This window comes from Oncorhynchus kisutch, linkage group LG5 (assembly GCF_002021735.2).
Source record: "Oncorhynchus kisutch isolate 150728-3 linkage group LG5, Okis_V2, whole genome shotgun sequence".
NCBI classification, from domain to species: domain Eukaryota; kingdom Metazoa; phylum Chordata; class Actinopteri; order Salmoniformes; family Salmonidae; genus Oncorhynchus; species Oncorhynchus kisutch.
Window position 1 is genome coordinate 46,884,289 of NC_034178.2, and position 22,816 is coordinate 46,907,104.

Genomic DNA, 22,816 nt, shown 5'->3' on the forward strand with positions numbered 1-22,816 from the left:
CAGTCGTGTGGTCCAGTGCTGCAAGAAAAGACGTAGTTAAGCTGCAGCTGCCCCAGAACAGAGAGGCATGTCTTGCTCGTCACTGTAATCAGAGGGCTAATATAAATACTATGCATGCCAGTCTCTCTTGGCTAAGAGTTGAGTAGAGACTGACTGCATCACTTCTTCTTTTTATAAGAAATATGAATATGTTGAAAATTCCAAATTGTTTGCATAGTCAACTTACACACAGGTCTGACACACACATTTACCCCACCAGATATGCCACCAGAGGTCATTTCACAGTCCGCAAATCCAGAACAAATTTGAGAAAGTGTACAGATTTTATTGAGCTATTATTGCATGGAACTCCCTACCATCTCTTATATCTCAAATGAACAGCAAACCTGGTTTAAAGCTTTCCCCTATTTGACCTAGATAGTTTATGTGTATGTATTGATATGTAGGCTATGTGTGCCATTTGTAAATTGATGTCGTTCTGTCCTTGAGCTGTTCTTGTTTATTAATGTTCTGTATTATGTCATGTTTCATGTTTTCTGTGGACCAACATTCCAAAATACCAAATACCAAACATAAAAAGTATGATATGTACTCGAATGTACTACTATGATGATGACTATTATGTAACAAATCAAAGTTTTTTGGTCACGTACAAAGATTAGCAGATGTTACAGCAGGTGTAGCGAAATGCTTGTTTTTCCAGCTCCTACAGTGCTGTAATACAATATCAATACAATACTCATTATATTTCATAGTAAACATATATTTTTGGATCAGTGGTTGTGTGGTGAAAGATGTTTACAAACAATGAAAGGTTTTTAATTTAAGACTGACTGCATTACAAGTTTTTAAAATTCAGCATATACTTGTGAAAATAGTACCAAAGTAATAAAAACATACATCTCAGTGAGGCATGTGTGTGAATAGACCTCTAAGGTATGCGGTAATCTCTTGGTGTCCTGAGCCAAGTTTCTGTTTACCTCATCCATCGTTTATATCACTTTATAAAACGTGTTTATCTCCTCCTCCCTCTTTTCTTTCTTTTCTTCACTTTTCTTTCCACTCCACTTTTTGAGTGTTAAAACATTGGAAACATGAATGAAAATTACAACTAAACCTAATCCAGGACTGAGTAATGTTTCTAGAGTGTTAGGCTACTGGCTATGGCAGTAATGTTTTCAAACATGTTAGGTTACTATCTATGGCAGTAATGTTTTCAAATGTGTTAGGTTACTATCTATGGCAGTAATGTTTTCAAACATGTTAGGTTACTATCTATGACAGTAATGTTTTCAAATGTGTTAGGTTACTATCTATGGCAGTAATGTTTTCAAATGTGTTAGGTTACTATCTATGGCAGTAATGTTTTCAAACATGTTAGGTTACTATCTATGGCAGTAATGTTTTCAAATGTGTTAGGTTACTATCTATGGCAGTAATGTTTTCAAATGTGTTAGGTTACTATCTATGGCAGTAATGTTTTCAAATGTGTTAGGTTACTATCTATGGCAGTAATGTTTTCAAACATGTTAGGTTACTATCTATGGCAGTAATGTTTTCAAATGTGTTAGGTTACTATCTATGGCAGTAATGTTTTCAAACGTGTTAGGTTACTATCTATGGCAGTAATGTTTCTAGTGTGTTAGGTTACTGTCTATGACAGTAATGTTTTCTAACATGTTAGGTTACTGTCTATGGAAGTAATGTTTTCTAGTGTGTTAGGTTACTATATATGGAAGTAATGTTTTCTAGCGTGTTAGTTTACTATCTATGGCAGTAATGTTTTCTAACGTGTTAGTTTCCTGTCTATGGCAGTTTTCAAACGTGTTAGGTTACTGTCTATGACAGTAATATTTTCTAACATGTTAGGTTACTGTCTATGGAAGTAATGTTTTCTAGTGTGTTAGGTTACTATCTATGGCAGTAATGTTTTCTAACGTGTTAGTTTCCTGTCTATGGCAGTTTTCAAATGTGTTAGGTTACTGTCTATGGCTGTAATGTTTTCTAACATGTTAGGTTGCTGTCTATGGAAGTAATGTTTTCTAGTGTGTTAGGTTACTATATATGGCAGTAATGTTTTCTAACATGTTAGGTTGCTGTCTATGGAAGTAATGCTTTCTAGTGTGTTATTACTGTCTATGGCAGTTTTCAAACGTGTTAGGTTACTGTCTATGACTGTAATGTTTTCTAGCTGTTAGGTTACTGTCTATGGCAGTTTTCAAACGTGTTAGGTTACTGTCTATGGCTGTGATGTTTTCTAGCTGTTAGGTTACTGTCCTTGGCTGTGATGTTTTCTAGCGTGTTAGGTTACTGTCTATGGCAGTAATGTTTTCTAGCGTGTTAGGTTACTGTCTATGGCAGTAATGTTTTCTAGCTGTTAGGTTACTGTCTATGGCAGTAATGTTTTCTAGCGTGTTAGGTTACTGTCTATGGCAGTAATGTTTTCTAGCTGTTAGGTTACTGTCGATGGCAGTTTTCAAACGTGTTAGGTTACTGTCTATGGCTGTGATGTTTTCTAGCTGTTAGGTTACTGTCCTTGGCTGTGATGTTTTCTAGCGTGTTAGGTTACTGTCTATGGCAGTAATGTTTTCTAGCGTGTTAGGTTACTGTCTATGGCAGTAATGTTTTCTAGCGTGTTAGGTTACTGTCTATCGAAGTAATGTTTTCTATCGTGTTAGGCTACTGTGTGTGAGTTTTCTGTGAACTCTTCCACCCCTCTCCATCTCTCTCTGTCTGCCATCTGCAAATACTGAAGTGTCTCAATTCCAAGGGAACCCACCTAATCAGCCCATTCAGATTCTTCACTTCTCCAGCAATATTTGAACATGCATGTTGCTCTGCCTGTCTGTGTATTTGTGTGTGTGTTAATGTAAATTACTGTGATGGAACATTTTGTATGTGTGTTCTTTTTCATCTGATGACCTGGTATACATGGATTCTTCATTTCTTTGTGTTCAATTATTGTGCCTGCATACACATTAGTGTTTGTGTGGTGATTGTATACTTTCGTGATTGTGTGTGCCTGGGTGTACATGTGCAGGTGCACAGGACTATTTCTCAACAGGCAATTGAACTGGTTGAGTGTCAACAGCTTTAAGCCATCTACTGATAGCAGTGACCCAGCTCAGGCTTCTCCCAACGCTTAACCTAGGTGGGGTAGTGATAACATGGTTCTCATTGGGAAATGTACACATAAGAACATAATTACAATCTAATGGGTTTCCAATGACCAAATGTGTATACATTGCACAAAGTCCAGGGTCCAATTTGAGCTGAACAGAACTCCTACAGAACACTGTGCTTGACTGTAACTTGTACACCTTGGATCTAGTTGATGGTTCATTATATAATAATTTCTGATCCTTGTTTTTTACATGTTTATTACTCTCATGCAACCTCACAATGCGGGTTGCACATGTATGCAAATGCTGGACTATAGCAAAAATGTGCAACCCTGTGGGTGTCCAGGACCAGGATAGAAGAGCACTGGTCTAATGTAGCACGCTGCTAAATTAGTGTTCAGGAATGTCCCTTGACCCTCTAACAAGGTAGAGTCAGTGTGCACTGTCTGGCTCTGTGTGTGTTCACATTCCTCCATACTAGAGTCAGCACCTGTGACCCCCCCCCCCCCCCCACACACACACATACACTCTCTCTCTTTCTCTAACATCCATTCACGGGGAAATATTGTGATGAGCCTTAAGAAACTATCATTTCACTCTGGACCTAACACTATTTGTACCCCTGTCCTTCGTCTCTCTCTCTCTCTCTCTCTCTCTCTCTCTCTCTCTCTCTCTCTCTCTTGCTCTCTTTCCTTCACAAACACAATAAAGTGTCTACTATCTCTGCTTTACTGCTTTATGATGTCTGGGCCTGCTCATTGGACTGTTCACACACTATGCTACTCTCACCAGAATCACCTGCTAGCTTTTACTGATTGTTATTTCCTGTGTGAAGCGAATTAACTAGTACATGTTAACACACTCCTAGCACATGTCTGTGTGACTCCTCACAGTCTCCAGATTTAATGCTGAACATTTATTTCAGATAATTGTGAGAGCACAGGAACACAGCACATAGACAACATGTAAAACGTGCAAATGAACTTGACAACATGGTCTATTTACAGTACCTCATGTTAGTTAAAGTTCATTGTCCCATCAAACCCAACTCAGTATATCTTGTTCTTAGAGACATATCTGTCTGTGAATCTGTGAATAAATAACTTATTGATATATATGGAAAAATGTTAATGGAACAGCAACAGCAACTACAATTAAAAAACACATGTTATTATCCAGTTAGCCTCTCTTCCTTCCTCTCTCCCTCTTTCACTTTTTCTCTCTCTCTCTTTGGACATCTGGCTAAGATGTGATTAGCAAAACAGTCTCAGTTGCAATGACATTGAAAGGGAAAAGGACTGGACTCCTACAGTCCACAATTAACAAGGCCTTGTAGGTCTGCCCCAGAGACAGTCAGTCACTGTATTATATGTAGCACTAGCCTAAAGGGAATGAGAAGGAAACGTGAACAAGTTATTTATTATTCCTAGCACTAACATGTATTAGTCATAGTCAGATTTGACTGTAAGTTGTGACCTGATGTGTTACATCAAAACTACACAAAATGTGTCAGTACAACAACAACATAGGCTAGAGTTAAAAATTGAAATCCTTAAAACTGAAGAAATGTCTTTACCCATCTTTCCCCCAGTGATATGCTCCGGCACCCAAAATGCACTAAGCGTGACAGGAAGTTCACAGACGCAGTACACGCTAATGAAGGAGATGTACAGTGGCTGTGAGATCATCATGGGTAACCTGGAGATCACCATGATGGAACACTGGAGGGACTTCACCTTTCTTCAGGTGAGGGGATGAACAGGTGGATGAATGGCAACAGGTGTGTATGTGTGTGTCTTGCACCAGGAGAATGTATCATCTACTCCAGTCAATAGAAGTCTATATATATATAGTGCCAACACTAAACACACAATCAGACATGTCAGGCCACACTTCCCTCTGGGGCACAGAGAACAACACAGACATTTTATCATTGTTTGTCTCTTGTGGATGATGTCACTGTCTCCTGTACACAATGAGTCCTCTTACATTCCCCTGTGAAACCTTTATCACTGTGGCGCGGCCATGGTAACTGATCACACAGCCATGGTAACTTAACACAAAGCCATGAAAACCAGTTAGTTATCCGTAAACAGAGCCATATACTGTATATGCCTCTGCCTGTAACTAGTTTATCTGTCATGGCACAGGTATAGGATCTTAATTTGAGCCAGTTTGGTACAGCAGAAAAATTATCCTGCAGCAACAGGAAGTGTAAAATATTATGTGGATTATAATTAATGGAATTTTTTTTGTAGGAGTTGATACATTCAAAAGCCTTTTTAAACCTCAAATACACTACAAGTTCTCCTGCAACAGGATGATCAAATTAAGATCCCACATCTGTACTGTAGTTACCTAATGTTATGGCTGTCATGGTAAGAATTGATGAGTGAGAGAGTAAGAGGGCTGTTGTGATGTTATATTCAAAGTTGTTGAATTTTAGAATTAAGATGTCAGGCTACCATACAGTACATGATCCGCTACATCAGGTATTCCCAAACTGGGGCACGCGTACGCAATGCCGTTGGAGATACACCAAATAAAAATGTGATTCATATTTTTTTTAAATATGTATATAAAAATATATATATAATTCTTCACATTTTCAAATAGTACATTTTTATTTTCCAATGGGGCTATACATTTGGGTGAGGTTTTTTTCTCGCCTGAGTAGCCTCGTTTCACTACCAAAAATACAATTAAACCATCTAGTGTTCAGTGAAATAACAACACAATGTCAAATACAGGTAGCCTAGTCAAATAATTAACATCCAATCACATTAACCGTTACTCTCTCGCGGGAAACCTTCACTCTTGCGCAGACATTTAGAAACGAAACATGACAATTAAAAAAATAAGCCACATTAGTTTTTTGAGCGAGAATAAAGACTTTTGACTAGTAAGACATGTATAAAAGCAACAGATACCATTAATAAGGAGGGGCTAGAAGCGTCTTATATGGTGAGCTACCAATTCCCTAGGACAGGCAAGCCCCATACTTTTGTGGAGGACTTCATTTTTCTTGTTGCCGCAGATATGGCTGGGACAATGCTGGGGGAAAAGGCCAAAAAACTATACAGACAATGCCATCAAACAACACTGTTTCAAGACGCATCAGTGACATGGCAGGAGATGTTTTGAAACAATTACTGCTTCGCATACAAGCCAGTAAATTGTATGCTTTACAGCTGGATGATTCAACAGATGTGGTGGTCCTGGCACAGCTCCTGGTACTGTATATGTCCATTACGTTTATGGGGGGTCAATTAATGATGAAGACAGCTTCTCTGTCGAAACGTTGATTATTAGGTTATTAAATTATTGCATCTGAGCTCCTAGAGTGTGCGGCTCTTCTTTAATTTTTAAGTGCCACCACCTCACCTAAATAGGTGTACGTTTCTTTCTCATCTGGGTCAATTAAGGAAGACATCTTCTTCTACAAACCACTGAAAACCAGGACAACATGAGAGGATATTTTTAAAGTACTGGACAGCTTTGTGACATCAAATGGACTTTGGTGGTCAATATGTGTTGGTATCTATACTGATGGCGCAAAAGCCATGACAGGGAGACATAGTGGAGTGGTAACTCGCGTGCAAGCAGTTGCTCCCGCCACTTGCAGCATCCACCGAGAGGCTCTTGCTGCAAAAGGAATGCCTGACAGCTTGAAAGATGTTTTGGACACTACAGTGAAAATTGTAAACTTTGTTAAAGCAAGGCCCCTGAACTCTTTCTCAACCATGTAACGCTTTTACATATGACAGAAGTACCTGGTTATCAAGGGGCAAAGTATTGAAACGTTTTTTTTTTTATCAAGAGATGAGCTAAAACTTTTCTCACTGACCATAATTTTCACTTGTCTGACCACTTGCATGATGAGAGTTTCTCACACGACTGGCCTATCTGAGTGATGTTTTTTCTCACCTGAATGATCTGAATCTAGGATTACAGGGACTCTCCTCAATTTAATTCAATGTGCGGGACAAAATTGAGGCTTGGATTAAGAGGTTGGAGCTCTTTTCTGTCTGCATTAACAAGGACAACACACAGGTCTTTCCATCATTGTATGATTTTTTGTGTACAAATGAACTCAAGCTTATGCACAATGTCAAATGTGATATAGTGAAGCACCTGAGTGAGCTGGGTGCACAATTACGCAGGTACTTCCCTGAAACGGACGACACAAACAACTGGATTCGTTATCCCTTTCATGCCCTGCCTCCAGTCCACTTACCGATATCTGAACACAAGAGCCTCATCGAAATTGCAACAAGCAGTTACGGGACTATAAAAAGTAAATGTTCTTTACTCCGCATACTAGAGGGAAACTTGCATGCAGGCTTTTTTCCCAGCCCAGTTCTAACACACCTCATTGAGCAAATCAAGGTCTTGATGTGTAGTTGATTCAATTGAATCAGGTGACAAATGCCTGCTCACACTGCAGCTCTCCAAGATCAACAATGAGGAACATATCTGTATCCTGTTTCCGTCTACAGTAACACCTTTTTCTTTCCGCTTTCTCTTTTCCTCTTTCCTTCTTCCCTGACCTCTTCTCCCCCGTAGTCTATTAGAGAAGTGACGGGCTACATCCTCATTGCCATTAACCAGTTCAGCCGGCTGCCGCTGGACCAGCTCCGTGTCATAAGAGGCACCACTCTGTACGAGGATCGCTTTGCTCTGGCTGTCCTCGTCAACTACCAAAAGGACGGCCAACACGGACTGAAGGAGCTGGGTCTCACACACCTCACAGGTACGCACGCACGCACGCACACACACACACACACACACACACACACACACACACACACACACACACACACACACACACACACACACACACACACACACACACACACACACACACACACACACACATTTTTTTTTTATTGTGATGAAGATAAGTCTTTAAGTGATACACATCATCATCATGAACTGCAACATGGTTATCATGGTCCACATGCCAACTACCATACGAACTTCAGTAGCAGGATTGGGGTCAATTCCAGTCAATCCAGGAAGTACAATGAAATTCAAATTTCAATTCCCAACTGTAGCATGAGAGATGAGAGGAGGCACTGCGGAGAGAGAAATACAAATTTGTGCCTGTTTTGATTTGGTTACTCACCAACATGTTCTGGCCTGTTAAACTAATTGTTTGTCTTCCTTTGTGTGTGTGTGTGTATGTTCCAAAGAGATACTGGAGGGAGGGGTGCAGATCATTCAGAATAAGTTCCTGAGCTATACCCCTCAGGTGAACTGGTTGGACATAGTGAAGGATGGAGACTCTGAAGTCATCATCAACGAGAACGGGCCTGAACGTGAGTATAGCAGGAGGTAGATGTACTCACAGAAATTACATGTATTCAGATTAGTGCTAGGACTAACACAATGGCACATTGTGTTAGCTAATCCAAGTTTATAATTTTAAAAGACGAATTGATTGTTAGAAAACCCTTTTTCAATTATGTTAGCATGGCTGAAAACTGTTGTTCTGATTAAAGAACAATAAAACTGGCCTTCTTTAGACTAGTTGAGTATCTGTAGCATCAGCATTTGTGGGTTCGATTACAGGCTCAAAATGGCCAGAAACAATTAACTTTCTTCTAAAACTCGTCAGTCTATTCTTGTTCTGAGAAATGAAGGCTATTCCATGCAAGAAATTGCCAAGAAACTGAAGATCTGTTACAACGCTGTGTACTACTCACTTCACAGAACAGCGCAAACTGACTCTAACCAGAATAGAAAGAGGAGTGGGAGACCCCGGTGCACAACTGAGCAAGAGGACTAGTACATCAGAGTGTCTAGGTTTAGAAACAGACACCTCACAAGTCCTCATCTGGCAGCTTCATTAAATAGCACCTGTAAAACACCTGTCTCAATGTCAACAGTGAAGAGGCGACTCCAGGATGCTGGCCGTCTTCTTCTATGTTTTTGTGTGATGTAGTTTCTACATTTTCTAACATTTCTGACATGTTTTTCAGAGCCATGTGATGAGGCATGCGGCGGTCCATGTTGGGGGCCCAGGAATGACACCTGCCAGAGCTGTGAGTCACTTTTGACCCCTGGCTCTCATTTTCTGACAACACTAGATAGTTTCGCTCTGATGTAATGTCCTACAACCCAGCTCAGTCAGTTTGCTTGGCTCAAAGTTCTCTCTATCTCTCTCTCTGCCCCCCCCCCCCCCCCCCAGTGACGAAGACAGTGTGTGCCCCTCAGTGTAATGGCCGCTGCTTTGGGAGGAGTCCTAGTGAATGCTGTCATATGGAGTGTGCAGGAGGTTGCACTGGACCCCTGGACACCGACTGCTTTGTGAGTTTGCTATACACACAAACACACCGCAAAGAAGTCTTAAAAGGAGCTTTGATAGTCATTGCAAAAAAATGTATGGGTTAAAACTATACTACTAAGCAATGCATACAGTATCATATAACTGTGTTTTTTTCTCTATCCAGGCCTGCCGTAACTTCAACAACTCAGGCTCATGTGTGCCCCAGTGTCCCCAGACCCTCATCTACAACAAGCACACCTTCAAACTGGAGCCCAACCCCAGCGCCAAGTACCAGTACAGTTCCATCTGTGTGGCCCAGTGCCCCAGTGAGTCCACACACAGCATGCTCTCCCCACTTCCCCTCACCAGTCAACTCCTGGCCATAACCATGACCATCATGTCTCACTCATTGTCCTCATTCAATCTATCAATTTTCTAGTATGGTCCAATCTTCCTGTGGATTTCCTTGTGGATTGTAATGATTTGGTTTTCTCCCTTTACCTGTCCCTCTGCCCCACTCTTTCTCTCTCACATTACATTCCTTCTCAGCTAATTTTGTGGTGGACGGGAGCTCGTGTGTGAGCAGCTGCCCTTCTTATAAGACGGAGATGGAGAAGAAAGGAGTGAAGAGGTGTGAGCCCTGTGGAGGCCTCTGTCCCAAAGGTACCCGGCTGTCCAGTGCTCACACATACACCCTTCAACTATCATTGCTTTATAGAGAGTCTTCTACTCCAGCAACCTGCCCCTTTCTCTTCTCCTTTCTTCTCCCCTCTCCTCTCCTCAAATATCTAGCTTGTCAAGGAACAGGCACAGCCTCCAGGCAGACAGTGGACTCTCAGAACATTGACAGTTTCATCAACTGCACCAAGATCCAGGGTAGCCTTCACTTCCTGGTCACCGGGATTAAAGGGTGAGTGACAGCAGCAATATTCTATCAAAATGGCATGGCATGGGGTAGTCTAGCTGCCTTTGGAGCACATGTATGATGTATTGCTACCAGCTTAGGTTCCAATCTGGCCCAATGTTTTTACAGCACTCTCTCTCTCCTACCTTTCAGCTCTAGCTCTTTCTATCCAATAAACATACAAAATAATTCAATATAAATCTACTCATTCAAGGGTTTTTATTTATTTTTCCTATTTTCTACAATGTAGAGTAGTAGTGAAGACATCAAAACTATGAAATAACACATATGGAATCATGTAGTAACCAAAAAAGTGTTAAATCAAAATATGTTATTTAAAATTCTTCAAAGTTGCCACCCTTTGCCTTGATGACAGCTTTGCACACTCTTGGCATTCTCTCAACCAACTTCATGAGGTAGTCACCTGGAATGCATTTCAATTAACAGGTGTGCCTTGTTAAAAGTTAATTTGTGGAATTTCTTTCCTTCTTCATGCGTTTGAGGCAATCAAATCAAAATCAAATCCAATTGTATGTGTCACATGCACCAAATACAACAGGTGTGGACCGCACAGTGAAATGCTTACTTACAAGCCCTTAACCAGCAATGCAGTTTTTAAAAAATTCCCGAAGAATAACAAATAATTAAAGAGCAGCAGTAAATAACAATAGTGGGGCTATATACAGGGGGTACAGGTAACAGAGTCAATGTGCAGGGACACCGGTGTCGAGGTAACTAAGGTAATCTGTACATGTAGGTAAAGTGACTATGTATAGATAATAACCGAAAGTAGCAGCAGCATAGAGGGTGGGGGCAATGCAAATAGCCTGGGTAGCAATTTGATTAATGTTCAGGAGTCTTATGGCTTGGGGGTAGAAGCTGTTTAGAAGCTTCTTGTACCTAGACTTGGTGCTCCGGTACTGCTTGCCGTGCGGTAGCAAAGAGAAAAGTCTATGACTAGGGTGGCTGGAGTCTTTGACAATTTTTAGGGCCTTCCTCTGACACCGCCTGGTATAGAGATCCTGGATGTCAGGAAGCTTGGCCCCTGTGATGTACTGGGCCATACGCACTACCCTCTGTAGGGCCTTGTGGTTGGAAGCCGAACAGTTGCCATACCAGGCAATGATGCATTCCATCAGAATGGTGCAGCTGTAAAACCTTTTGAGGATCTGAGGACCCATGCCAAATCTTTTCAGTCTCCTGAGGGGGAATAGGTTTTGTCGTTCCCTCTTCACGACTGTCTTGGTGTGCTTGGACCATGTTCGTTTGTTGGTGATGTGGACGCCAAGGAACTTGAAGCTCTCAACCTGCTTCACTACAGCCCCGTCGATGATAATGGGGATGTGTTCGGTCCTCCTTTTCCTGTAGTACACAATCATCTCTTTTGTCTTGATCATATTTAGGGAGAGGTTGTTGTCCTTGCACCACACGGTCAGGTCTCTGACCTCCTCCCTATAGGCTGTCTCATCATTGTCGGTGATCCGGCCTACCACTGTTGTGTCATCTGCATACTTAATGATGGTGTTGGAGTTAAGTCCACGATCCAGTTGCAGAGGGAGATGTTTAGTCCCAGGGTCCTTAGCTTAGTGATGAGCTTTGACGGCACTATGGTGTTGACTGCTAAGTAGTAGTCAATGAATAGCGTTATCACATAGGTGTTCCTTTTGTCCAGGTGGGAAAGGGCAGTGTAGAGTGCAATAGAGATTGCATCATCTGTGGATCTGTTGGGGCGGTATGCAAATTGGAGTCGGTCTAGGGTTTCTGGGATAATGGTGTTGATGTGAGCTATGAGCAGCCTTTAAAAGCATTTCATGGCTACAGACGTGAGTACTATGGGTCGGTAGTCATTTAAGCAGGTTACCTTTGTTTTCTTGGGCACAGGGACTATGGCGCATGCTCGGGGTACGTGTCCTGGTATTCCGTCTAGCCATCCGCTCTTGTGAATGTTGACCTGTTTAAAGGTCTTACTCACATCGGCTGAGGAGAGCGGATTCACACAGTCGTCTGGAAAAACTGATGCTCTCATTCATGTTATTCAGCTCGTCTGGTAGACTCGTATCACTCGGTAGCTCTCGGCTGTGCTCCCCTTTATAGTTTGCAAGCCCTGCCACTTCCGAAGAGCGTCGGAGCCGGTGTAATATGATTCAATCTTAGTCCTGTATTGAAGCTTTTCCTGTTTGATGGTTCGTCGGAGGGCATAGCGGGATTTCTTATAAGCTTCCAGGTTAGAGTCCTGCTCCTTAAAAGCGGCAGCTCTACCCTTTAGCTCAGTGCAAATGTTGCCTATAAGCCATGGCTTCTGATTGGGGTATGTACTTACAGTCACTGTGGGGACGACTCCATCGATACACTTATTGATGAAGCCAGTGACTGATGTGGTGTACTCCGCAAAACAGTCCTGTAGTTTAGCATCTGCTTCATTTGACCACTTTTTTAAAGACAGAGTCACTGGTGCTGCCTGCTTTCATTTTTGCTTGAGGAGGATAGAATTATGGTCAGATTTGCCAAATGGAGGGCGAGGGAGAGCTTTGCACTCTGTGTGGAGTAAAGGAGTTGTTTTGTGCACATTTAACATGCTGATAGAAATTAGGTAAAACTGATTTAAGTTTCACTGCATTAAAGTCCCTGGCCACTAGGAGAGCCACCTTTGGATGAGCGTTTTCCTGTTTGCTTATGGCGGTATACTACAACGTTTCAGGTAAGACCCAAATTCAGACTGTGTTGAAGTAACAATGTTTATTACAGCAACAGGGGCAGGCAAACAACAGGTCAAGGACGGCAGGGGTCGATAATCCAGAGTGGTGGGGCAAAAATACAGAACGGCAGGCAGGCTCATGGTCAGGTCAGGCAGAGGTCGGTAATCCAGAGGGGCTATAGCGGTGTGCCAGCGCATCCGGCTTAACATCCTTGGGTACCGGTGGGTGTTGCGGAAGCAAAGTGTCCCGGGCCTTACTGAATCCTCCCGGAGGTCCTGATACACCGCGGGAATGGCGGAGATGTCCGGGGCAGTACGGGCTCCAGCCCACAATGGCACCAGTAGACCAGTCAATCGAGGGATTGTGTCACTGGAGCCAAGAGAATCCCAATAACAAAGGAACCTGCTGAGAATCAATTAGCAGGAATTGGATCGTCTCGCTGTGGTTCCCGACACTCGTAGGTTGATGGAGGTGGTATGGTGGGTGACCCGGCCTATAGAACGCCCGTCTAGTGCTCTAACAGTCATGGGAAAGGAGAGGGGTTGAGTGGGGATGAGTGGGGAGTGGGGATACAGACTCTGGGTGTTAAGTCTGCATACGCGTTCGGCTGGAGACAGCCTAGCCCTGCCGAGCTGCTTTGGCTTGGGAAGAGGTAAACTGGCTGGGGACATCCTGAGTCCATCAGATGCAAGGTGGGATCCTTGAGTGAGACCTCTTCTCCCTCCTACGTTCCCAGAGCCGTCCATCGAGCCGGATGCTCAAAACGATGAGTGAGTCGAGATCCATCAGTAGTTCCCGGGCTGCAAGCTCGTCCTTTACTCCCTCCGATATTCCGTGCAGGAAAGTGTCGAACAGCGCTTCCGGGTTCCAGGCACCCTCCGCTGCTAGCGTGTGGAAATCCACCGCATAGTCAGCCACACTGAGGGAGTCCTGCCAAAGCTGGAGTAACCTCTGGGCAGCTTCTCCCCTGGACAACGGCGCCTCAAACTTTTGTCACCTCCGACCACGAATACCTTCAGACCTCCAGGCTGTGTAAGGGCTATTTGACCAAGAAGGAGAGTGATGGAGTGCTGCATCAGATGACCTGGCCTCCATAATCACCCGACCTCAACCCAATTGAGATGGTTTGGGATGAGTTTGACCGCAGTGTGAAGGGTTAAGCAGCCAACAAGTGCTCAGCATATGTGGGAACTCATTCAAGACAGTTGGAAAATCATTCCAGGTGAAGCTGGTTGACAGAATTTCAAGAGTGTGCAAAGCTGTCATTAAGGCAAAGGGTGGCAACTTTGAAAAATCTCAAATATTAAATATATTTTCATTTGTTTTAACACTTTTTTGGTTTCTACATGATTCCATATGTGTTATCACATAGTTTTGATTCTACAATGTAGAAAATAGTAAAAATAAAGAAAAACCTTGGAATGAGTAGGTGTGTCCAGACTTTTGACTGCTGCTGTATACATATTCAAAATGGCACAGTAATGTCAACTTGATGTGTTTACCTTTCAATGGACCTCACTATTTATGTTGGATGATCTTCTATACACAGTGATCCCTACAACAACATCACAGCTTTGGACCCAGAGAAACTGAAGATCTTTAGAACTGTGAGAGAGATCACAGGTGTGTGCTCGTGTGTGTGTTGAAGTTTCAAATGCATGTGTCTGTTTAGTGGCAGCAGTGTGAGTGATATGATGTATTCGTGTTTGGAAGGTGTTCTGTGTTTTAACACCTTCTGCGGTTGCCAGATGTTCTGAGTATCCAGTCGTGGCCTGAAAATCTGACTGACCTGTCGGTGTTCTCCAACTTGGGAACCATACAAGGAAGAACCCTCTACAGGTGACCATCTATCTCTGTCTTTCTCACTCTCTGACATTAGACTTGTGTCTTTGCCTCTCTGCACTTAAGAAATATCACTTTCTACAGTATGTGTCCACTGAACCCATTTCCATCTCCATCTGTGCTTAACTGCATTGTAGACATGCATGCATAGACTGCCCTGTTGTGTCTTGTCTTGTGTGTCGTCACCACTTTATCTCTCATCCCCTTTCACCCCATTTCTCATCCCCTGCTCTGCTCCCCTTTCTATCGGTCTCTTCTCTCTTTCTCTCTCGCTCTCTCTATTCCTTTCTCGCTCTCTCTATTCCTTTCTCGCTCTCTCTATTCCTCTCTTGCTCTAATTTGTTCCATCAGCGGCGGGCACTCTAAAAAGTCCAGTAGTGTGTGTGACAGTTGTTTTACTAATCTATCTGACTACTAATCTTCCTGATACTGTGTGAACTGAAAAAACAGCGTCATACTCAGACAATGCTAAACAAAACAAAAATCCTCTGAAGTGGTTACGAGTGGTCTTGAACTGTATGAGAAGTGTCTCAGCTGGTGATGGGTGGGGGATTTTAGTGTAGTTGAGGTATAATCCTCATGATTGTATTTTGAACTTGACCTTATGACCACCAGTGGAGGTCAGTGCCGTTTAAAATGAAGGAGGACGATTTTCTTTTCATGAGCATGGCCTTATTTCTTTTACAGCATATTGGATGACTCTCATTCATATTCTGTTCACCCAGTTCAATGTAACAGGTTATAGGTGTAGGCTACTACATGATCCTCTAATTTTCCATATACCCATCATGAGGTTGCTACAACCTAGTCTATGAATGAAAGTTTACAACGTAGGAGCACACAGGTCGAGAGACAAATTTGAGGTGACAGAAAGTGATATTAAATACCGCCTTGCACGCTTTTGCCTGCATCTAGCTGATATAGGCTGTGATCATTAGTCCAACAGTTGCAAACGAGAGTTTCTATTGGACAAATTCAGGTGTGTTTATTCCCGTTTTGTTGTGTTCGCTTACGTTTAAGGAACGTTTTCAACAGAATCGACAGAATGATTACACACCTGATCACACGTAACAGAGTTCACTCTCATAACAGCCACGTTGTATTCCTGCTCTTCGCTTTGCTTGTGGACTTCAATGCACAACAAATCAGCTGTATGCGACCAGGCGAAAAAACCTTTCCAAGCCAAACCTCTACAAACAGCCTACATCGTTGTCACCATAAGCTAAAGTAACGTCATAGTCAGCATAGCTAAAATAACGAACGTGTTAGTAAACCCGCTAGAATCATACAGTAAAGTTAGTGTACAGTCAGTAAGCAGTTACACTGGCAGGCCCTGGTGGTAATAAATTACTAATAACAAAAGCTTAACTTGTGTAACGATCGTCGTATGAAGGAGTGGACCAAAACGCAGCGTGATAAGTGTTCATGATAAATGTAATACTCAAAACACTCTAACAAAATAACAAAGAGGGGAAAACCGAAACAGTCCTGTCAGGTGCAGACACTGAACAGAAAACAACTACCCACGAAACCCAAATGAAAAAGGACAACTTTTATATGATCCCCAATCAGAGACAACGATGGACAGCTGCCTCTGCTTGGGAACCACACCAACATAGAAATAAAGAAACTAGATTGCCCACCCTAGTCACAGTGACAACTTGACTTGGAAGAGTTCCAGTGTTGTGTTGGAAAGTCATAGCCAGCTAGCTAACATAGCATCCCTCTGTTTGAGCAGGGTGTTTCAGTAGGCGAAACTAGCTAGCTAAGTAAGGGAAACTGAAAGTGAAAAAAATGACTCTCTATTTCGCTCTTGCTTCGCCTTCATTTTGGAAGAAAGTAATTTGTTCAAAACTGTTCAACTATTGTCTTTCTGTTTCTACTCACCACATTTTATACACTGCAGTGCTAGCTAGCTGTAGTTTATGCTTTCAGTACTAGATTAATTCTCTGATCCTTTGATTGGGTGGGCAACATGTCAGTTCATGCTGCAAGAGCTCTGATAGGTTTGAGGACGTCCTTCCGGAAGTTGTCCTAATTACTGTAAGTCTATGGAAGGGGGAGAGAACCATGAGCCTCCTAGGTTTTGTTTTGAAGTCAATGTACCCAGAGGAGGACGGAAGCTAGCTGTCCTCCGGCAACACCATGGTGCTACCCTACAGAGTGCTGTTGAGGCTACTGTTGGCCTTCTTTTCAAAATAGTGTGTTTTAATCAGTTATTTGGTGACATGTCATTGTATTTACTATAGTTTTATCTAAATAACTTTTTTAATGTTTTACATTTAAAATGTTTACGAAATTCACTGAGGAGGCTGGTCCTCCCCTTCCTCCCGTGAGCAGTCTCCACTGATGACCACATTGGCTATTAGGAGTCTCTACCACAATAGCATATGAATTCTATACATAATAACACACACATTTTCTGTCTACATGTAGACAATTCATTCATGTTTGGGAGCAGCAATGCCTTATCTGAGATTCATTTACCTCTCTTTCCTGACTTGATTGATGTTCCCAGCACCAATATACATTTGTACATATTTTTTTCTGAAATATCCTCCATTCCCTCCACCTTAATGGTTCTCTCTCTCTTGGCTCTCTCTCTTCCTGTCATCACCCTATCCCTCTACCTTGCTTCTCTTCCTCCTCCTGCGTTCTTCCCTCCTCCCTCTTCTCTAGGGGCTACGCCCTGCTGGTGATGCGTATCCCGTCACTGACCTACCTGGGGCTGCGCTCACTACAGAGTATCAATGACGGCGGTGTCTACATCACAGGAAACAGGAAGCTATGCTACCACCACACCGTCAACTGGACACGCCTCTTCAGTAGTAGCTCCCGCCCACAGCGCCACCAGAAGAACATCGATGTCAAGGACAACCGACCCCAGAGCCAATGTGGTGAGACGAGGGATAGAGGAAAGAGATTGGGTGACATCTTCAAAATCATGAAGTAAATTTTTTTTGCAGGTACACTAGTGAATTACTCATAGTTTTTTGCATATTTTTTGTCTGTGTGTGTGTGTAGTTGCGGAGGGGCACATGTGTGACCCTCTGTGTTCGTCGGAGGGGTGTTGGGGTCCTGGGCCAGGCCAGTGTCTATCCTGTAAGAACTACAGCCGGGGAGGAACCTGTGTCAATCAGTGCAGATTTCTCACCGGGTCAGTACTCATTCAAAAAAATGCGTCTTTATTATAATGTAGATTTGTCAGTATGTCTCAATGTGTGTACGTGACTATGTGTTTAACCTATTTTTCAATCTCAATCTCTGCTTTTCTCCAGGAAGGGGCGTGAGTTTACAAGTCCGAAGGGAGAGTGTATGCCCTGTCACTCGGAGTGTGAGGTCCAGGAGGGACAGCCCACCTGCATAGGACTGGTGTGCTCACCTCTAACATCTGCCCATAGACCTTTCTCAAAGCATCTTAAAAAGACAGTTCTATGAGCTCAGAGTGATTAGTTGAAAAGTGTCTCTCAAAGTTTTCAGGACTATCTGAAATGTAGTGCTTCACTGCCACCTTGTGGATAATATTTTGAACCACAATTACATGGATATTGTCAACTGTCTCCATCTCTCTACCGCCCTCTCCGCCTCTCTCGCTCCTTCGCTCGCTCACTTTCTTTCTTTCTCCCTCTCACTCTCTCACTTTCTCTCTGCAGGGAGCTAATGAGTGTGTGGTGTGTGCCAGTCTGAGGGACGGTCCTCACTGTGTTTCCTCATGCCCTGAAGGAGTGATGGGGGAGAAGGGTCTCATCTTTAAATACCCCAACCAGCAGAGACGCTGTGAGCCCTGCCACCTCAACTGCACCCAGGGGTGAGAGACGAGTTAGAGAATGGGGGAATGTGTGCGTGTGCGTGTGCGTATGTGTTAAATATCTCTGCTCTGTGTTTTCAGTTGCTCAGGCCCAGGAATTGGGGACTGTTTGGACTCCACCAGATTTACTGATGGGTGAGTTTAGTTTCTATATTTTTTTTCTACCTGTGACTTGACAACCTGATTTCTCCTCCCTGTAAGTTTTGTTTAGTCTAGAACGTAGCATTATTCATTATTGTATATCAGGTGCTGATTGGCTGATACATGTGTCTCTTTCCAGCCAATCCATTACAGGAATTGTTTTGGGAGTTTTGGCAGCAGTGATAGTGGGCTTCTCCATCTTTGTGATGAGTGTTCTGTACCGCCGAGGTCTTGCCATCCGGCGCAAGAGAGCCATGAGGCGATACCTGGAGAGTGGAGAGGTGGGAAGGGATGGTGTGTGTGTGTGTGTGTAAGAGAGAGAGAATTAGGATCTCTTAATAAGAGTATGTGTAGTCTATTGTCTTGATATGTGTCGATATTAATTGTGTGCATGACGTGCATGTGTCTGTAGAGTTTTGAGCCTTTGGACCCTGGTGAGAAAGTGGTCAAAGTTCATGCCAGGATCCTGAAGGTCACTGAACTCCGTAAGATCAAGCTACTGGGCACCGGTGTGTTCGGCTCCGTCCACAAGGTGTTTACATCATCAACCGTCACCCTCTTAAAGCCCCTATTAATCATCATCACCCTGCACCTCTCCGATTTTCCCGTAGACCCTACATGTATTGTGCTACTTACCTTACTTGTCTTTGTTTCATTGTGAGGTAACCCCTCTCCCCCTCTCTTTTCCTCCATATTTCTCAGGGCATTTGGATTCCTGAGGGAGACTCAGTGAAGATCCCCGTGGCCATAAAGACTATTCATGATCGAATGGGGCAAAATACCTTCCATGAGATCACAGAGGTAAGAAAACACTCTCACACACCCACTCTCAAGAACCCCTGCCCATTAAAGCATACTGACCTGATACCCACTTATCTTGACTCTTGCTGCACCCCACCGACATACATCACTGTTGCAGTTGTTAATATGTATGTTATTACCACCCCATAGTCTTTCCTCTGCTTCCATCCCAATGGACATTTACTTATTCATCACAGCTACAGTTGTTATGATGTACAGTACGAGTCAAAATATTGGACACACCTACTCATTCCACAAATTAACATTTCACTAGGCACACCTGTTAATTGAAATGCATTCCAGGTGACTACCTCATTAAGCTGGTTGAGATAATTCCAAGAGTATGCAAAGCTGTCATCAAGGGTGGCTACTTTGAAGAATATAAAATATATTTAGATTTTTTTAACACATTTTTGGGTACTACATGATTCCATGTGTTATTTCCTAGTTTTGATGTCTTCACTATTATTCTACAATGTATACAATAATAAAAATAAAGAAAAACCCTTGAATGAGTAGGTGTGTCCAAACTTTTGACTGGTACTGTATATAGTGCTATTTATATTGATATTGTTTTTTATTACCATTTCATTATTTTATTTCACTTAGTTCTGCATGTTGGAGCTCAAGGCCTAGGATTTTCACTTTACCCTGCAATCACACCTGCAACCATGTACATGTAACTATTAAACACTGAATCTCTGGGGGGAAAAAGAAACTGTTATTAATGCTGTTAGATTTTTTTCTGATAACCCCTGCAGCACATGATGGTGATGGGTAGCTTGGACCACCAGTACATCGTCAGGCTCTTAGGTGTCTGTCCAGGTGCTAGTCTCCAGCTGGTCACCCAGCTAAGCAATCAGGGGTCCTTACTGGAGCACATCAGGCACCACAGGGACAGCCTGGACCCACAGAGGCTGCTCAACTGGTGTGTGCAGATTGCCAAGGTGAGATACCGTGTGTGTGGTTGGTTGGTTGGGTGAGCGGGTGAGTGATTATGTACAGCGCCATCAGAAAGTATTCACACCACTTTACTTTTTCCATATTTTGTTGTGTTACAGCCTGAATTTTTTTTACAAATGAATTAATAGTGAAAAGCTGATATGTCTTGGGTAAATAAGTATACAACCTCTTTGTTATGGCAAGCATAAAAACATACAGGAGTAAAAATTTGCTTAAGAAGTCACATAATAGGTTGCATGGACTCACACTGTGTGCAATAATAGTGGTTAACATGATTTTTTAATGACTACCTCATCTCTGTACGCCACACATACAATTATCTCTAAGTTCCCTCAGTCGAAGTACATTTCAAGCACAGATTCAACCACAAAGAACATGGAGGTTTTCCAATGCTTCGCAAAGAAGGGCAACAATTAAAAAATAATAATAATGCTTTAGATGGTGTACACCCAGTCACTACAAATATTCAGGCGTCCTCCATACCTCAGTTGCAGGAGAGGAAGGAAACGGCTCTGGGATTTCACTATGAGGCCAATGGTGATTTTAAAACAGTTACAGAGTTAAATGGCTGTGATAATATTTTTACATTTTTTTTTAATTGAACCTTTATTTAGCTAGGCAAGTCAGTTAAGAACAAATTATTATTTACAATGACGGCCTATACCGGCCAAACCCGGACGACGCTGGGCCAATTGTGCGCCACCCTTTGGGACTACCAGTCACGCCAGTAGCTAAGGAAGGATCAATAACATTGTAGTTACTCCACAATACTAACCTAAATGACAGAGTGAAAAGAAGGAAGCTTGTATAGAATAACAAATATTCCAAAACATGCATCCTGTTTGCAATAAGGCACTAAAGTAATACTGCAAAAAATGGGGCAAAGAAATTAACTTTTTGTCCTGAATACAAAGCGTTATATTTCGGGAAAATCCAACACGTAATCACTGAGTACCACTCTTCATATTTTCAAGCATGGTGGTGGCTGCATCATGTTATGGGTATTTTTCAGAGGAATAATGTATGTTAGTATTACGTGATTGCTGTATTTATTTTTTTGATAAACTAGGGACTAGGACTAGGGAGGACTAAGGAGTTATTTAGGATAAAATGAAACAGAATAGAGCTAAGTACAGGAAAAATACTAAAGTAAATCCTGGTTCAGTCTGCTTTACAGCAGACATTGGGTGACAAATTCACATTTCAGCAGGACAATAACCTGAAACACAAGGTCAAATATATACTGCTTACCAAGACAACATTGAATGTTCCTGAGTGGCCTAGGTACAGTTACTTAAATCGGATTTGAAAACCTATGGCAAGACTTGAAAATGTCTGTCTAGCACTGATCAACTACCAACTTGACAGAGCTTGAAGAATTTACTTATTGCAAATATTGTACAATCCAGGTATTGAAAGCTCTTGGTCTTATCCAGAAACACTCACAGCTGTAACCGCTGCCATAGGTAATTCTAATCAATGAATTTTTCTTCCACTTTGACATTACAGAGGATTGTGTGTCGAACGTTGTCAAAAGAAAGGACAATTAAATACATTTTAATCCCACTTTGTAACTTAACAACATTTGTAAAATGTCAAGTGTGTGAATACTTTCTGAAGGCATTGTATATGACAGAAGTGTATGTGATAAAGGTGTATGTGACCGAGGTGTGTGTGCTCTCCCCTGTCAGGGTATGTACTATCTGCAGGAACACATGATGGTCCACAGAAACCTGGCAGCCCGTAACGTGCTCCTGAAGAGTGACTACATGGTCCAGATCTCTGACTACGGCATCACAGACCTGCTCTACCCCGATGACAAAAAGTACTTCTACAATGAGGTGAAAGTGTGTTGATGTCCTCGTTAGGTCACATGGAAAAACTAGACATGGATAATGTCTCAGCCTATTATTTATCTTTTGCTCAAAATTGGCTAAAAAGCATCTGCTGTCATGTCTTAAGTGAGATGTTGACTAGATAAATGCCCTGTTTCTATACGTGTTTTGTATTGCTGCCATGAACACTAACTAATATATGTTTTTTTCCAATGGACACAGGCTTTGAACTCGATGTAATTCATGGTGACATAGTTCCCTGTCTTGTCTCTCTTCCCACAGACGGCCATTAAATGGATGGCTCTGGAGAGCATCTTGTTCCGCAGATACACACATCAAAGTGATGTCTGGAGCTATGGTGAGTCACTGTTTGTGTGTGGGTTTCATGTGCTTTTATAGACTTTTATATCAACGGTAAGTAAGTTCAAAGTAC

At 42.4% G+C, this 22,816-nt stretch overlaps 1 protein-coding gene across 1 annotated transcript in view; it reads left to right on the forward strand.

Moving 5' to 3' along the window:
• Positions 1 to 22,816, forward strand: part of LOC109891148 (receptor tyrosine-protein kinase erbB-3-like) — a 36,486-nt gene that overhangs the window by 4,462 nt on the left and 9,208 nt on the right. The window contains exons 2-22 of the mRNA XM_020483482.2: positions 4,714 to 4,868; positions 7,689 to 7,875; positions 8,318 to 8,443; positions 9,107 to 9,169; positions 9,316 to 9,434; positions 9,578 to 9,719; positions 9,943 to 10,056; positions 10,186 to 10,303; positions 14,543 to 14,616; positions 14,742 to 14,832; positions 17,515 to 17,732; positions 17,860 to 17,992; positions 18,114 to 18,207; positions 18,489 to 18,643; positions 18,725 to 18,778; positions 18,924 to 19,065; positions 19,197 to 19,316; positions 19,487 to 19,585; positions 20,347 to 20,532; positions 22,240 to 22,389; positions 22,666 to 22,741. Of these exons, the coding sequence (XP_020339071.1) occupies positions 4,714 to 4,868; positions 7,689 to 7,875; positions 8,318 to 8,443; positions 9,107 to 9,169; positions 9,316 to 9,434; positions 9,578 to 9,719; positions 9,943 to 10,056; positions 10,186 to 10,303; positions 14,543 to 14,616; positions 14,742 to 14,832; positions 17,515 to 17,732; positions 17,860 to 17,992; positions 18,114 to 18,207; positions 18,489 to 18,643; positions 18,725 to 18,778; positions 18,924 to 19,065; positions 19,197 to 19,316; positions 19,487 to 19,585; positions 20,347 to 20,532; positions 22,240 to 22,389; positions 22,666 to 22,741 (2,616 nt within the window). The remainder of the gene's footprint in view (positions 1 to 4,713; positions 4,869 to 7,688; positions 7,876 to 8,317; positions 8,444 to 9,106; positions 9,170 to 9,315; positions 9,435 to 9,577; positions 9,720 to 9,942; positions 10,057 to 10,185; positions 10,304 to 14,542; positions 14,617 to 14,741; positions 14,833 to 17,514; positions 17,733 to 17,859; positions 17,993 to 18,113; positions 18,208 to 18,488; positions 18,644 to 18,724; positions 18,779 to 18,923; positions 19,066 to 19,196; positions 19,317 to 19,486; positions 19,586 to 20,346; positions 20,533 to 22,239; positions 22,390 to 22,665; positions 22,742 to 22,816) is intronic.